Here is a 17,229-nt window from a genome sequence, read left to right as displayed (position 1 = left end):
CTTTGCCTCTCAGCTTATTCCATATACCAAAAATCAAAAAATGTTTATAAATATGCGCGAATTGTATATGTGTGTGCATAAGTATAATTTAAAAAATCAAAGATTAATTTCTTGAGTGTAAATCACGTGTTGCGTCAAATACTACTATGCAGATGCATATCAGCATATCAGATCCATAATATACAACAAAAATAAAAGAAAATAAAAAAATACACTAATGTCACAATACAAATGTATCTAGTCTCAGTTTGCCTTCGTTCTCGGTGAGATAAAGCATGTCCGCCATGGATTGTTCGGCTATCGCCTCTTCTGCCTTCTCGTGCATCTGTGATAAAAACATTTTTGTAAATGTTCAGCAAAAATTAATATTTTCCAGAATCAGTGAAAACTTCATTTTTCCCTCTCTTGAGAAAAGTCTCATCAGTACATACAGTGTTATGTTTAGATGATTTTAAAATTAACTACATAAAGATAAGATGAAAACATGTAAATTCATCTTAGATAAGATGAAGATGATTTTGTTTTAACTTATATGGCGATTCATCTAGATAACTTCCAGATAATATTTTTAAGACAGCTCATGTAAACACAGTTATAAAAAAAAATAAATTTATAAAATGGATATAAAAATATGTTCATACTTTTATTTATAAGTTTTTATCGCTTATTGCTTAAGTTCTACTTATTAAGTATTTTTGTGTTATGGCCCTAAATCAAATTATCTGAATATCATTGTAGATAATTTAGTAAAGACACAACACTTTTCATCTTAGATGCAGATATAGATATTACATATTTTTATTATCTATAAAGATAAGATGACACCAAAACTTCATCTAGATGATCATCTATATAATTTTATTTAGATAACAGCAAACACTGAGTACATATTTACACATCAATTGTTGCTTAGGAGTTTTCCACTGGAAAACCAATTACAAGACCTAGTGTTCAACTGGCCAATTGACAATGAGTTATTGAGTGTAATGATCTAAATCTTAAACATAAGTTGTCAAGATCATGATCCAAAGTTGCCTTCTCAAGAGTAGGAGAATGCATCAAGTCATAGAAAATGGTGATACTCTCGCTGTGCGTGTTCTTGTAAAATATGAATATACTTACGCCTCTGAATGTAATGTTGGTTGGAGGACATTTAAAATTCGGCCCAAAATTCACGGAAACCGTTGCGCTTTTATAGATCGAAATTCCAGGATAATAGGCGCCTTTGTTGATATCTATAAAAGTGTCGCCTTGATTGATTCCATTTTTATAGTACACGATCTTGCTACCTCCCAAAGGACGTAGAGCCTTTAAAGCTTCCTGCACTTGGTCTTTCTCCTCGTAATATAAGTGGCTCTTGAATTTCACTAACGGCTAATTTAGAAGTCAGAAAAGACAAAGAGTAAGAGAAATATTTAGGTATTTCTATAAAATAAAATGTTTATATGTAAAACATTTTAATTTTTTTAAAACAAGGAAGAGAGAGAAAATATCAACGATTTAATTATTTCAGAAATATTGTAATTTCAATATTTAACTTAATTTTGCTTCCTCATAGAGGAAGCTTTGTTTTCTTGAAAAAAATTGTTTTCCAGTTTTTTGGTGTCAATGTGTTTAGAATGTTTTAAAATGTCGAAAAATCACATTTTTACAAAATATCCGTATGTGTGTATGTATGTATCCATCTACGGAAGGGCGTAATTGCTCTAACTTCCGTAAAGGGCCTAGGGGGTAAAAAGCGTGTAAAAGTTGCCCCCGCACGTATCAAGTTTAGATTGACACCATAGATTGGCATCTATGTGACTAAAAAATCCTGCAAATATCAACCTTAAAATTACATTTTTGTAGGAGTTATGGAGGAAGAAAGCAAAATCAAAAAAGTGGTTTTTCTCGAAAACGGCTGAACCGATTTTTATGAAAAAAATATATGTTATAAACATCAATGAGACTATTTTAAGAATAAATTTAAAAGAATATTCTGACACAAATACGGGTAAAAAAATTTTTTGAATTTTTCAAAAATTTTTTTTGAGGTTATGTTTTAGAGATACACCTCCAATTTTTTTAAAATAAACCTTGAAATGTCTACTTTAACATATATTTTTTTCAAATTTTTCATAGAGGTACTTCATGGCGAAAAATAATGAAAATCATGTATTCGGCGCGGCTGCAGTACGGTTTTAAACTTCTTATCGGGGTGCTTTATTAGTGTGAGTCCTCTTGCCTCTCACAAAACGGGGTGCTTTTTTAGTCTGAGTCCCTTTGCCTCTCAGAAAACCGGGTATTTTTTATGAGTCAAGATTATTTTTTTAATCTTCATCACTATCACTCTCTATTACTGGAACGTAATTGTTTTTCTTGAATACTTTACTGAGTATTTCCGCTGGTTTGAAAATTTTTGATAAGTACCTAGCATGAGATAAATAATATACCACTGCAGCAATATGGGAGCAACAACCAACAGTTCGTTTTCCATTGTGCCAATTCCAATGTGCCATTCACATGTATAATGTGTCAAACCAGAAAAATCAACACTGTTAGGCTTATATCTTAAGAAGCACCTATATGCTGTTCGAGAAACATGACGAGATGGAACTTTCAATTTGAGTACATTTGACTGATCTTTAACATACTCAATTTTTAGCTTACCATCTTTGTCAACCATTTCTGCCAAATATAATACGGCTTGACCGAGTTGGTATGAACCGGTGAATAAGATTTTTAAATCTCTTTCTGACATTTCTGGGAAATCTAAAATGTCATCTGATGTAACACTTTTGAAAGGTAGCTTTCGACGTAGCCAACCATTTTCTTTTACCTCAGCCGCCAAAATATTCTGCACATCTTTTTGACTATGCATTCTCTGTAGAATGTCATCAAAAGTGTCTACATCAGAATGAAACCTTTTTCCAAAGGTGTTGTTGAGAAACGACGCGATTCTGAAGTAAGATCCAATTTTCGGTATAAACTTGTTGTCAATTTTATGATCCAAAAGGCGATATTTTTGTTTAAGCACGTCGTTTCTCAACATCTTTTGAAAAATTCAAAAATTTTTTTTGACCCGTATTTGTGTCAGAATTTTCTTTTAAATTTATTCTTAAAATAGTCTCATTGATGTTTATAACATATATTTTTTTCATAAAAATCGGTTCAGCCGTTTTCGAGAAAAACCACATTTTTGATTTTGCTTTCTCCCTCCATAACTCCTACAAAAATGTAATTTTAAGGTTGATATTTGCAGGATTTTTTAGTCACATAGATGCCAATCTATGGTGTCAATCTAAACTTGATACGTGCGGGGGCAACTTTTACACGCTTATCCCCCTAGGCCCTTTTGAGATATCGGGTTAAATTTTTTTATATGAATAGATTATCATTAAAGGTTGGTTGAAATTGAATTTGGCTTGAATCGGTTAAGGGATTCTTTTTTTATAAAATTTTGAATTTTTTAAAAAAAGGGCGTGATTGCTTTAACTTCCGTAATTTTTGAGACATCGGGTTAAAATTTTTTACATGAATAGATTATCATTAAAGGTTGGTTGGTATTGAATTTGACTTGAATCGGTTAAAGGGTTCTTTTATAAAATTTTGAATTTTTTAAAAAAAGGGCATGATTGCTCGAACTTCCGTAAATTTTGAGATATCGGGTTAAATTTTTTTACATGAATAGATTATCATTAAAGGTTGGTATTGAATTTGGCTTGGATCGGCTAAGGGGTTCTTTTTTTATAAAATTTTGAATTTTTTAAAAAAAGAGATTGCTCTAACTTCTGTAAATTTTGAGATATCGTGTTAAATTTTTTTACATAGAATAGATTATCGTTAAAAGTTGGTTGGTATTAATGAAAAACAAAAAAATTCAAGATAAATAAAAAAAACAAGTGTACAAATTAGAAATTTGCACATTACTTCCTCAACATTTTATTTCGTTCATAAAGCTTCCTCTATGAGGACGTCAAACTATTATATACTAATAATTATGATTTAATTTCAAAACAAGCTTCCTCTGGCGTGGAGCTTTGTGAGCAAAATAAAATGTTGAGGAAGCAATGTGCAAATTTCTAACTTGCACACTTTTTTTCTATTGATACAATGTACTCACTCTATCTTTATAAGTATTTGGAATGTGCGATGCATCATGTGTGTTTGGAAGAACAATGAGGAAACCCAATGTGTCACCCTCGCTGTAACCGTTGCTATAATGTTTACCGCGGCTTTCGTGAAATCGCGTACCCTTCCTATATCATAATATTGCACAATGAAAATTTGATTTTTTTTGTAAATATCCTATTTCACAAAAATTCAAAAATATAATTTTATATATAATACACTAAAAAATAATAAAAAGAAAAAAATGCTAAATAATTTCCTTAATGGAAAAATAATAGATTTGTTTTTAACAAACAATTACTTTAATATTTATAAATGCTTCAAAATGCGAATAAAAATATAAAAAGATGGAATTATGATTTAAAAAACATATCTTTTAATAAGATATTTTTAATATTTAGCAATTATAACTATACACAGGATGTCCGATAATTCGCGCCCCACCCGTCAGGTGCAGGTAGAGGTTGTTAAACTGAGTAGAAAAAAACTATCATTTTGCGATTTGCACAATAATTAATGAGAAATTAATTAAAAAAGATAGATCAATTTGCGCGCCTAACAACCGCTTAACATTAAACTGTTTCTTTTCGCGTGCTTAGTAACCATATAAGATTGACGAGTGAGGCGCGAATTACTGAACACCCTGTATATATAGTACCTTGATCGCCATGAGTAACCGAACTTATCGTAGCCAAGTGGAGCTTGCAAATTTGCGTATTCTTGTCCCCATCCAAGTCTTGTCGCTGATCCTTCCGGCATTTCCTCAATTGTGGCTTCCCAGTACCAAGTGCCCCTGCTGACGCCTATGAGATATTTGTAATGAAAATATTTATATAGGCAAGAGTCACACAGCAAACATTTTTCAAATATTTGAAATGCAGAAGCAAATAGAACTTGGAAGTACTGCTCTTGCTTTTCGAGATATTTATAGAGACAAAGTCAGATGAAATTTAAAATTAATTTTGTGGTGGCATCTAATATCTATACTCTTATTAATAAAATTTTCATATCTGAATTTGTATTTATATGTCAAAGCTTTTTCGATTTGTTATTTTACTTATAAAGAATTCGAACCAATCTCCAGATTCGAGTCTACTTGATGGTACTGTTTTTTTTCTGATCATAGAAAGTTCATAGAAACTATGCAAACAAATTCGAATCTGCTTGTAAGATACTTAATCCCATCGCTAGCTGTGTATTTATAAATTGATAGGGTTCTTACTATGTGTAGCTCTTATCATGCAATATCCTTTTTCCCCAGTAACCGCCAATCTATCTTCAGCGACTTTGAGCTGTGGCGCGCGATCGTGTAATGCAAGTAATACTGTACTCGGGCTGAGAGCACGATACAGCCATCCGGGTATAGGTTTACCAGCCCAGTCGCTGCTCTCGTCAAATTCCTACACACATAATTGTTGAGAAATTATATAAGTTAATATTAAAAACCACACATTGCTTTAAAATATTATAACTTATTATTTAAGATATAATTTACATTATTATATAAAGTATTATATAAAAAATTACATACTTTTATCAGCCTTTTTTTTAACTTTTTCTGATTTTTACATGAAATTATAACGCCCACAGTTCGTTATTATTAGTACCTACTTTTATTTAGTATTTTACTTAGTATTTATTTAGTATTTTACTACGTACTATTATTAGTACTTTTGCAATTATTAGTACAATTGCAAAAAAGAATTTTTCAATCTGTGTAATTTCAGTGAATTTTTGTTGCTTAACTTCAGTGATCGGACGAGAACTGGTGTTACAACGTGGTGTGACCGTTGACGATGGTAATACTTTTAGTTGTTGAAGAATTAGGCCCTGCGCACAATAGAAAAAATATTAGGAATAAGAATAAATATTAAGCATTAGGCCTACTGCACAATATAAAAGTATAGACAATAAGAACAGAGAATAAAAATATCCGTGCATCAACAAAACCAAATAGATATTAGGGGATAACAATGGATATTCTTTGCTTTTATTGATGAATATTTTCTATTTTCTGTTCCTATTGCTTTTATTTTTGTATTGTGCAGGAAGCTTAATGCTTAATATATATTCCTATTCCTAATATTTTTCCTATTGTGCGCAGGGCCTTAGTAACTTGAAAATTTTAAGACAATTGTAAATAAAATAGTTCTTTATCGTCATTATAATTTAAGTGTACATGATTTTAAAAATTACATTTTTATCGGCCTTTTTTTTAACTTTTGGTTTTTTACATAAAATTATAGCGTCCGCAGTTTGTTATTATTAATACTTTAATTGTGGAAAAGGATTTTTCAATCTGTATAGCCAATAAAAAGATTCGTGGTCGAATTCAACTTCGCGTTTTATCGGTAAAACAGCGGCCTTAGGATCCCCTTAATTTTTTTATTTTTTTGTTTTTTTGTTTTAACATAAAAGAGCCCCTGCACAGTGCCAGGCAACAGGCAATAGGAATAGGGAATATAAAATATCTACCAATAAAAAATTGAATAGATATTATTTTCTGCTGCTATTAGTGGATATTTTTTGTTCTCTGTTCCTATTGCCTGTGGCCTGACGTGCAAGGGCCTAAATCGATAGGTTCCAGTTTTGTTTCTATACGCATTTTAATCGGGGAAACCATTTATTATTATATTTAACCAATAAAAAGAAAAGCGTGCATAAAAATGATCGTTTTTTCGGTAAAATAGGACGACATTAGGATCTCCTTAATAGTAGTATATAGAAACTGCCTCTTCATAATGTAAAATAAAATAGAAATTGCTTTTTAACAATAATATAATAGTTTGTAATTTCCTCTTTGACTAACGTAAAGATTACTAAAAGAAAATCTTTGTATCAGCAGAAAAGTGAAGTGCATCTTTACCTGTCGGAAGGGCGCATGAGGATCTGGTTCTGCCAAGATGTATCTGTAACCATCCTTATTAAAGGGATGCTCGAGTGGATAACCATGAGCGGGCAGCTTAGGAGTGGTCATATCGGATCCTCTGCCCTTCTTTCCGGAACCAGCACCCGCGGTCTCGCCCGGGAACTTTCGCTTAGCATTACGACCGCGCAATCCTCCACTAAGTGGCACTAAAAATTCCATTTTTTAATATAAAAAATCACTTTACTTATAATTTTCTTTTCTCAAATTTAAATCACGCTTTTTCTTCTCAACGCATTCAAATTTAATAAAACAAAAACAAGTAATAATCAATAATTTTTTTCTAAACCGACTGATTAATTGATACAGCGATAAAAATTTCTTATATATATATAGATACTGATATATAAATGATATGAATGGTGATATCAAATACAACATTGTGGCATTATAGTGAAGTATCTTCGGGCAAAGTTTATTAGAGATCTATTCAATTTCTCTGTCGTGATTTAAACTTGAGCAGCTTTGTGATAGCGCGCACGATTGCGTCTGTGATAAGATAAAGAGTGACAGATTCGCCTAGTTATTATCAAAACTCTTGCGTCATTGAATAATATCTCTGAAATAATTTGTAAAAAGGCGAGAATTTAAATGAAAATTCAACAAATTACATATATTTGATTTTTTTAAATCTAGGACAAGCTTATTTAGCACATCTTTCATAAATATTCGATTTTTATGCATTATTTGTATTTTTGTTTATATTTCATAGATATTGAAATATATAGATATATTGAAATATATATATATATATATATATATATATAAATTAAAAAGTATAAAAATATTAATTAATTAATTAATATAAATTAATATAAATAAATTTATATAAGAACAGTAAGAATAAAAATGGTAAATACACACCAACATGCTGTAGGCCCATTTCTGTCGCTCGCAGGTGACCATTTTTAATCATAGCTTCATAATTTGGTTTAATCAATGTGAGTTCAGGGCTTGCCAAACCAAACAGCTGACCTTCTGACGTACTCTCGTCCATTGTAAATAACGTCCCGACGTCTTTAAGCAATGCTCTGTGGATCTAGAAAATGTTTGTCAAAGATAACATAGTTATAGAATCAAAAATTATATAAACTCATATTATATTTATATTACTCATATTATAAGTAATGATGGGATTATCTTACAAGGAGATTCGAATTTGTTTGCATGGTTCCAAACTCTCTATGATTACTTTGAAAATAAAAAAATTTTAAACTTGCAGATACTCGATCTAAATTCAAATATAACTATTCTAGACTCGATTACTTCGCAAATACAATATATGAAATAATATTTCTTATGATTAATATACGAATCCTAGAAAATAAAACTTGATTATTGGATTCGACTTGGATTTTTAAGTACATATTGATCCCATTCCTAATTATAAATTCTAATCTAATATCATTACAGCAATAGAGAAAACTCATTAGATACCGTAGCATGCCAAGATTGAGTGACTCTGCGAGGCATCGTAGTCATGCTTTCCCAATGACAATCAATAAATGGTATAATGTCCTTGTCTTTGTGAAAGAGAGTCCTCGGCTCGTTCTCCTTTTGACACATCTGCAGCAGGTTTGCGATCGCTGTTATACACATTTGTGGAAATGCTGAAAGATCAAATAGAAGCAGTATGATTAATAATCAATAAAATATCTTACTTTGTATAGATTATAGCTATAGTTAATTTTCGACACTCACGTGCTTGGTTTTTCTTGAAACTCTCTAAGCCAGTTGGCGAACAGTTCTTACACATGAATATATAGTTCATCATAAAAGGCACAAGTTTGCCCAATTGATATCCGATACAGGATTCATGAAACCAACGAGAACAGCTAGCACAAAGTAGCTCCACAATATTTAAATTTCTTTCCTTGTTGCTGCAAAGATTTACATGTTCCACAGTAAATCACAATGTTATAAAGAAAACAGACACATAACATCACTAACAAGCTTTAAAGGTAATTACCAATAACAGTTCCCATTTTCATTATTGTTGCTTTGCCCACCAAGTTTTTCCGCTGGTTCATCCTGCTTAGATTTCTGTTTGCTCTTATCATCAAGCTTTAGTTTTAATTTTTCTTCAGCAGTTTCTACTGACTCCAGCTTATCACTTGGACTAAATTATATATTTTTAATTGTTAATTATAATAGCTTACAATAACAATTAATTTTCTACAATGTTTTATTTTTTCAGATTAAAGAAAAAAATATATACAGAATGTCCTATTTTAATTAATATAGTCGAATATTTAAAATAAACTATACATAAATATATATATATATATTTGTACGTATAAATCTTTTTTCCAATTATTGAATTAAAAAATTTGTATTTTTCGGATTTTTACATTTATTTTCTTGAATTGTTTGTTAACAATTAATCAGAATAATGAAAACATAACCTCAACTCATGTTGTATATAATTCATAGTACATGGTATACAACACATATACATGATTATAGTATATACATATATATATATATATATATATATATATATTAAAACAGTTGATATACATCGATAAGCAATCATTACCTGCCGTTTTTTTCTTCTGCCATTGTTTACAAATGTTCCTGTTTTTCTGAAGTCTTATCCACTACATACAGTTGGATGCAGTATGCATTACTTCAATTACGAGACTTACGATCAACAATTACTTCTTCTATTTTTTTATTGAAAGGATGTAATTGCAAATTGTAATAAAGTGTCTCCCGAAGATTGTGTTGGAATTCCGACCGGGTTTTTCGCTCATGCGCGATCGCGATGAACAATCTTAGAACATATACATATAAATGGAAGGGAAATAAAGGCTGGATTAAGGCCATCGCACACGAATTTCCGTAACCGTAAGCATAAAGGCGCGGTCCCATGGTACGGAACGTATGCGCAATGCGGAATTGGCGGAACGAAGTTCGTCCAATAAGGTGCCTTTTCATGCTGACGCTCGACGCTCATTTTTAGCGTCAAAAGACGTCACGTGACCAAAAATAAAGATACCAATTCGTCAATTTTGGTCACGTGACGTCTTTTGCCGCTAAAAATGAGCGTCGAGCGTCAGCATGAAAAGGCACCTTTATAGTAGATAGGTGTAGGTATATATGTAAATTTATATGTTTAGAGTTTAGAGTACTGAATATACCTATTTTAGTACACATACAGCATCAAAAAATTGCAGAAATCTTGCAAACATCCAAAAGAAACAAGAAAAAAAATTGTTGAAACTGTGTAAGTTCATTTTGTTTATCCGTAATACTTAGGCCGGTATTCATAGTCCGATCTTATATTTAAGATCGTCTTAAGTCCGAGCTTGAGATGCTACGCAGCCATTTGATTGGTTGAATGGGATCTTAAGTCAACCTCTGACCAGACTTAAGATGATCTTAAATATAAGATCGGACTATGAATACCGGCCTTAGATATTCGCGTATTATATAATCTTAATATTCAATATTTGCAAGCTTTATATATAATTCTCATAACAAATCTTAAATACGGGAAAGATAGCGCCTCGTGCGTCACATAGCGGTAAATAAAAGAACTAATGATTAATGAATACTGTTTTTATAATATTTTTGAAATGTTACAGTAATATTTCGTTTAAAATATTACAGTTACATGTTCTTATAATGTCTCTCCAATATTACGTTGCAACTTGTAAGATTATAATATTGCTGCAATGTAAATGAAATGTTCTGTGCTGTACATAAAATGAATGTTTTTAAAACGTCTAAATATAATATACTTTGAACGTCTAATAATGGATATTCTTAAAACATTCATATTATATCCATGGACATTTGGACTAAATAAAAACCAAAACTGGACGTCCATTGGATATTCTGTGCTGTCTGGGTGTAATGTCTCTACAACGTTACATTGCAACTTGCAAGATTGTAACATTGCCGCAATGTAACTGCAATGTTCTGTGCTGTATGGGCTGTAAAATGTAATATTATGAAGCCCAGTCCGTCTGGTCTTTGCACATGCGCAGTCATTCTGCATGTCAAAGTCAGATATCTCGATCATTTTACAGATGTTGATTGATTATAAAGGGAAAAGGATAGTTTTCGAGGTTTTTTAAGAGTGTGCTAAAGCCATCTGAAGTGCTGTTTAATCGAAATATCTTTTCATTAAAAAATGGCATCTAACAATTTTCAGCGTGTGCTTTCTCGCCTCTGACGTCACAATCCAAAATATGGCCGCGGTGAGCACCCAGGAGCCTTAAATACTCTTCTGTGGCAATTGGGTACAAAGCGATTTTTTTGAAAAGATAATTTGATAGTTTATACATAAATTTTATTGTAACTTATTTTTTCCGTTCAAAAAAACTTGAATTTATTATTAATTAAAGCGTTTAAAAATATTAATATTTAAAATATCCGATACCGTTCCGGAAACGCCCAAATAAGTTAATTGAAGGTGGCATGACGTCACAACACGCAAAGTTCAAGTCGATTTTATACATTAAAAAAGCTATTGCATGCTTGCAATCACCTAAACTAAAATAAATTATGCATATTAATTAATATTAGTTTCATAATACATATATTAAGTAAATTTATATCATAAAAAGTTATAGAGATCAAACTTAATAACCTACCACTTTAAGCAGCACAGTTATGACATTCCATATTAATAATCGATTCAGTTTTTTCATTAACTGTTAGAATTACAGAATACGCTTTATTTTGAACTCGATGTTCAGGGCAAACTTTAGCTTTAACAATACAAATCGAATTTTCTCTTTTACACAAACATAACCTATCGCTGAATCTCCATAATTTTGCCGAATTAAACTAAAATAACAACATATAAATGTATAAAGAATAACAATATATAAATAAATGTATTCAAATTATAATAGATTTTTTTATGTTACAAAACTATATAACTTACATGTTAACTTTTGCGGACCTCAGCAGCATTAAAGTTGTCTGTTTTTAATATATTTACAAATCATGAACATGTTCACTTTTGGCAAATTATTGGAATTAGCTTTTAGAAAGTCTGAATCAATCATTTTGTATTTTATATTTCGCTATATGTCGTTTATATTATTAATAAAACTAATATTCATTAACATTGGCATTGGAGCTATCAACTTTATTGTCGTCGTAACGTCACGAGTCCCGCAAGTCAATGAGAAGGCGTTTTGTTTTCATTTAAATGTGATGTTTTTTAAAACATTGTTTAAAAAAATTTCGGCCAGACAAAAAATATATTTATAACAATATATTATGTTATGTACGTTATATAGAATAATATTATATATTTTTTTCAAAGCATTTTAATTTATTATTTTGTACTCAATTAAATGTTTTCAAATTATATTGATATAGTATATGTGACACTCTACTCATTTATTTATACAATATATATATATATATATATATATATATATATATATATGTAAGAATTTTCATATTTAAAAACTTTTACTCTAAAATTTATATCCATTAAAGAATAAAAAATTTATCGATCTGCAGATTTTGATCTTAATAGAAGCTAGAGTCGAAATTATTAGGCGATTTTTCGCCTGGCATAATGTAAGTATAAAGTATAATTTACTTCGTGTATCTTCTCAGATATAGCCTAAAGGCTCATTCAGACAGGACGCGTCAAGCGTCAAGCAGCGAGCAGCAACCAATAAGCGAGGCAATATTTTTTACGCCATTGCTAATATTACCTCGCTTATTGGTTGTTGAATGGTTGCTGCTCGCTGCTTGACGCTTGACGCGTCCTGTCTGAATGAGCCTTTAGGGGTTTTATTCTCTCTCACGTCTCGTTCGTGTAATGGGTATGCTATTCACGTATCTCGGAAGTGTGAACTTGCACGGCCCTTTTACGCCACATGATTGCATCCCACATTTGCCCCAATGATGCAAGATGATGTATTATATAAAATATAAATTTTAGACGTTTTTAAATCTAATGCATTGAATAAATTTCTATTACTCGCGCACAAATATAAGTTACATTTAAAATATAAAAATATATTTGTATAGAGAAAATTGACACAACAATAAATATACGATAAATTAAAAGCTCGAATTGAATTAAATAATATAAAAAATTAATTAAATTAATATAAAAATAAACTAAATTAATAAATTAAATTTAAATTGAATAAGTTAAAATTGAAATTTGGATAATTATTGCGAAAAGGTTACACTTTACTGATCACTTTGATTTTCATGTGTATTATATAGAGTTCTAAATCACATTGCGGACTCTTGTCTAGTTTCTAAGATATCTTTATTGATCACTTTAAAATTTAGTATTTTATTTTTTAAACTTAAAAATAAAACCCTTTTTTAAGTATATAATATAGAAAAATATACACTCGGCTAAAAAAAACCGGTACACTTAAAAAGTAGTAAAAAACTGTTCAAGAATTTATAACTCAGCTAATAATTATGATATCGAGGTATTTAAAAAACGAAAATGAAGCTTGAAGTCTGTAGTTTGAGAAAATTTTAGTGCCGATTACGTGGAGATTTCCAACGACAAATGACAGAGTGAAAATCTGCAAAACTGATAAATAAAAGATCCACTTTTCTGAATTGTACGGCGTGAATCAGTTGACGTAACCCAATGGGATAAAAAGCACGTGAAAATTCAAACTTTTTTTTTTAAATGCGCTTTAGCGGAACTTGATACAATAATTTTTCGCTGAGTTATCTCAATTTGAAAAAAGTCGGTTTTTTAACGACAAATTATGATTTAAAATGTGTATCTACTATCTTTATCAATTCGAGCCGTTTCAATTCTATTCAAGAATGTTGCATTGAATGCGAGATGTTTTGAAGCGATGCAAGGCTCCTGGGTGCTCGGCCATATTGGATTGTTCATTTTACAGCTGTTGATTGATTATAAAGGGGAAAGGATAGTTTTCGGGGTTTTTTAAGAGTGTGCTAAAGCCATCTGAAGTGCTGTTTAATCGAACAATTTTTTTATTTCGAAATGGCATCTAAGAAATTTTAGCGTGTGTTTTCTCGCCTCTGACGTCACGATTTCGACATGGTCGGCAAGGAGCCAGGAGCCTTAACATATATCATGTTCAACAATATAATTAGTTGTAATTATAAATATAATTTTACATGCATTTCATTTATTGTAACACTTCGTCTGGTATGTATAAATTAAGAAAAGTATTATTATAAAATTGTATATATATATATACATACACATATTATAATTCATAAATAATTTACGATTTTTACAAAATACACTAGTATACAAAAAGAAAAAAAATTGTGCAAATGGAAATTTGCACATTGCTTCCTCACCATTTTATTTCGCTAATTAAGATGGTTTTTCAATTATGGCTTCCTCATAGAGGAAGTTTAACTTGCACATTGCTTCTTCACCATTTTATTTTGCTCATTAAGATATGGTTTTTCAATTATGGCAATGTGTAAGTTAAGCTTCCTCTATGAGGAGCCATAATTGAAAAACCATCTTAATTAGCAAAATAAAATGGTGAGGAAGCAATGTGCAAATTTCGATTTGCACAATTTTTTCCAATACTAGCAAACCCTATATATTATTAAAAAATATTTTCTTAAAAAAATTGTTTTAAAGATTTCTATGCTACTGTGTTCTGAATGTTGTATAATTTGTCAATTTACAATTAAAAGAAATTGACCAATTCTCAACAAATTTAATATCAATCATGCTTTAATGATATTTTATTCAGAACTTTCAAAGGAGCGAGAGCAATACTTTGTAAAGCATGCTTCGACGTGGCGGATGGGATCAAAAAATCTCAAATTAGCGTGAATCAGTTTGCCGCGGGATTTCATGTCGACCAACTGAGACACAGAAGAAGGACTTGTTGATTGGGATTTTATAGCTTCTTCGCAAACCACACAGGATTTATATTTTTTAAATATCTGTTTGCACAGGTACCCTGGAAATACAAGCTCCGTGAACTTGGCCCCCCAATTTTGACTTTTTGAGTTTTTTTTTTTTAATCGTTTGTAAGTCGTTTGTAGGTGATTGTTAGATTAATTAAAACGTTTGTTAGATTAGCCTCGCGCTGCAAAATAAAAAATAAAATTGACCGTGAAGTTAGCCCCCGGTTTTTTATTTTGATTCCTATTTAAGTTTTGCAGAGGCTCAATCGATGCGGAATCGTTTGTTGGTCACGAATATGCTAATTAGAACGTTTGTTAGGTCGTCGTTTCTTAAATAAAAGCAAAAAACGATATTTGATAATTTTATAGGGAAATATCCGCAAAGTTAGCCCCCGGCTTTTAATTTCGATTATTTAAGTTTTGCAGAGGCTCAATCGATGCGGAATCGTTTGTTGGTCACGAATATGCTAATTAGAACGTTTGTTGATCGTCGTTTCTTAAATAAAAGCAAAAAACGATATTTTACGTGTCGCTAATCGCGCTGGTCTGCCGGAGCATAACGCGTACCGCGTAACCAATCAAAGTCGTTCCTCGTTTTCTATTACGGCTCTGATTGGTTACGCGGTACGCGTTATAGCTTCTGCAGCCAGCGCGAATTCGCGACACGCGACGCGCGATATCCAATGAGCGTACAGCTTTTTCGAGAAATTGTTTATTATTATTTCCGGTTATTAAATAAATTAAAACATAGTTGGTGTATATTTCAAAAAAATAAATTACGCCGCAAGATTGTAAAATTATATTCATTTTTGCCTTTTTGATTGACACACACATATGCACAAGTAAAGGCTGAATTATAGAGGCCGTAAACTTTTTCCGTAACCGTAAATTTAAGGATTCAACCAATCGCGTTGCTTGATTCGGCAACGATAATAATAACAATTTTTCTGAATCCATATTGAATATTAACAATTGTCAGCTTCGAAGATTATGTATGAATTTTCTGACCAGTGCATATATGTGTGATTCCAATCCGCATGAATTTGTGTTTTTACTGTCCCATGCAGCGGAAAACGTGGAAGCGTAATCTGTGCGTGCCAATAATATACACTGTTCCGATAGATACAACAAAGGGATCTATGGGAAAGAATCTTCTGATTGGCAAGCGTCAATTGCGCTTTCGTGAGTTCCGCTCCATGGAGGTACATTTTCATGCTGACGCTCGACGCTGGATTCGAGCGTCAAATCTGGCCATGTGATAGATTTTTGAATTCCCGCGTCTAGTGATAAAAGCTAAACAGTGTTTAGCTTTAACGCTCGACGCTCATTTCAGTCAATCCAGTGGTTAGGCTATATTTCGCGTCCCTCTGAATTTTTAAATATATTATTGTTAAAAATTTACCACAAAATTATATCGATTCCGGTATTATTTTGAATATCTATTATAGTAGAGAGCAAGATGGATTCCCAACAGGTAAATATCAATTAAAATTATATTGGTATCAATGTAACCTCCAAATATGCTTTTTATTACAGAAAAAAATAGAATAATTGATGATACATTTTTTTTACATATTTAGCAAATTCGTATTGTGTATACTTTTGTGGTTTGTGCGAGGAAATTTGCGAGAAGATTCAAGATCATTCCTGTCTAGAGGGTTACAACAAGTTACTAAGGCTCTGTAAGAGCAGGTATAATCGTCCGCCACTTTCCGTCCAACCGTATGTAAAAGTTAGGTTCTCGCATATATAGGACACATACGTCAATACGCCTTTCGGTCTCGCGATTAACCTAAAAATTAAACTTAAATATTTATTCCTTAAAAGCGCGACAGTAAAATTCGTGTTATAAGTGTTGTATTTTTCGTTAACCAACGCTTCGTGTCTCGATTTCATTGCCGCATAGTCCTACTTGGATTTTTTTAATTGTCGTCAGTTGACATTTTACAAACAGCCAAAACTTAATCTAAAAACACAAAATATGAAAATATGACAAAACTGCAATATAAAGACAATTTTTTGCGATGAATATTATTTAAATAACATACCTTCGGCTCTTGAAATTGCTCCAAAAACGTGCTGATCCAAATACGTGCAATAAAACGGAGACACGATGTGTTGATTTACGAAAAATACGACTTATAAAACAAATTCTACTGTCGCGCGTTCAAGAACACACCTCTAATCAATTAAAAATCAATCAATACTTATTTTGAGTTTCACATAAGTTAAATTTTTAGGTTAATCGCGAGACCGAAAGGCGTGTTGACGTACGTGTCCTATATATGCGAGAACCTAACTTTTACATACGGTTGGAAGAAAAATGGCGG

The 17,229-nt window shown here is 31.4% G+C and overlaps 1 protein-coding gene across 1 annotated transcript; it reads right to left on the bottom strand.

The window, feature by feature from the left end:
- Window positions 1-114: 114 nt before the first annotated feature.
- On the bottom strand, window positions 115-17,082 carry Ash2 (set1/Ash2 histone methyltransferase complex subunit ASH2). The gene is made up of 14 exons (XM_083053655.1): window positions 16,948-17,082; window positions 16,776-16,865; window positions 16,500-16,691; window positions 9,576-9,812; window positions 9,006-9,155; window positions 8,738-8,916; window positions 8,474-8,646; window positions 7,901-8,075; window positions 6,977-7,185; window positions 5,333-5,510; window positions 4,769-4,913; window positions 4,103-4,238; window positions 1,123-1,374; window positions 115-325 (listed from the first exon to the last, which is right to left on the bottom strand). The coding sequence occupies exons 4-14, from the start codon at window positions 9,596-9,598 to the stop codon at window positions 221-223; spliced, it is 1,725 nt and encodes a 574-aa protein (XP_082909781.1). The 5' UTR covers window positions 9,599-9,812; window positions 16,500-16,691; window positions 16,776-16,865; window positions 16,948-17,082; the 3' UTR covers window positions 115-220.
- Window positions 17,083-17,229: the final 147 nt, after the last annotated feature.

Source organism: Prenolepis imparis, unplaced genomic scaffold (assembly GCF_030444845.1).
Source record: "Prenolepis imparis isolate NDT839.2.m4 unplaced genomic scaffold, iyPreImpa1.0 SCAF_14, whole genome shotgun sequence".
Taxonomy (NCBI): Eukaryota; Metazoa; Arthropoda; class Insecta; order Hymenoptera; family Formicidae; genus Prenolepis; species Prenolepis imparis.
The sequence above is the reverse complement of the archived record's forward strand: the minus strand, read 5'-3'. Positions and strand labels throughout refer to the sequence as shown.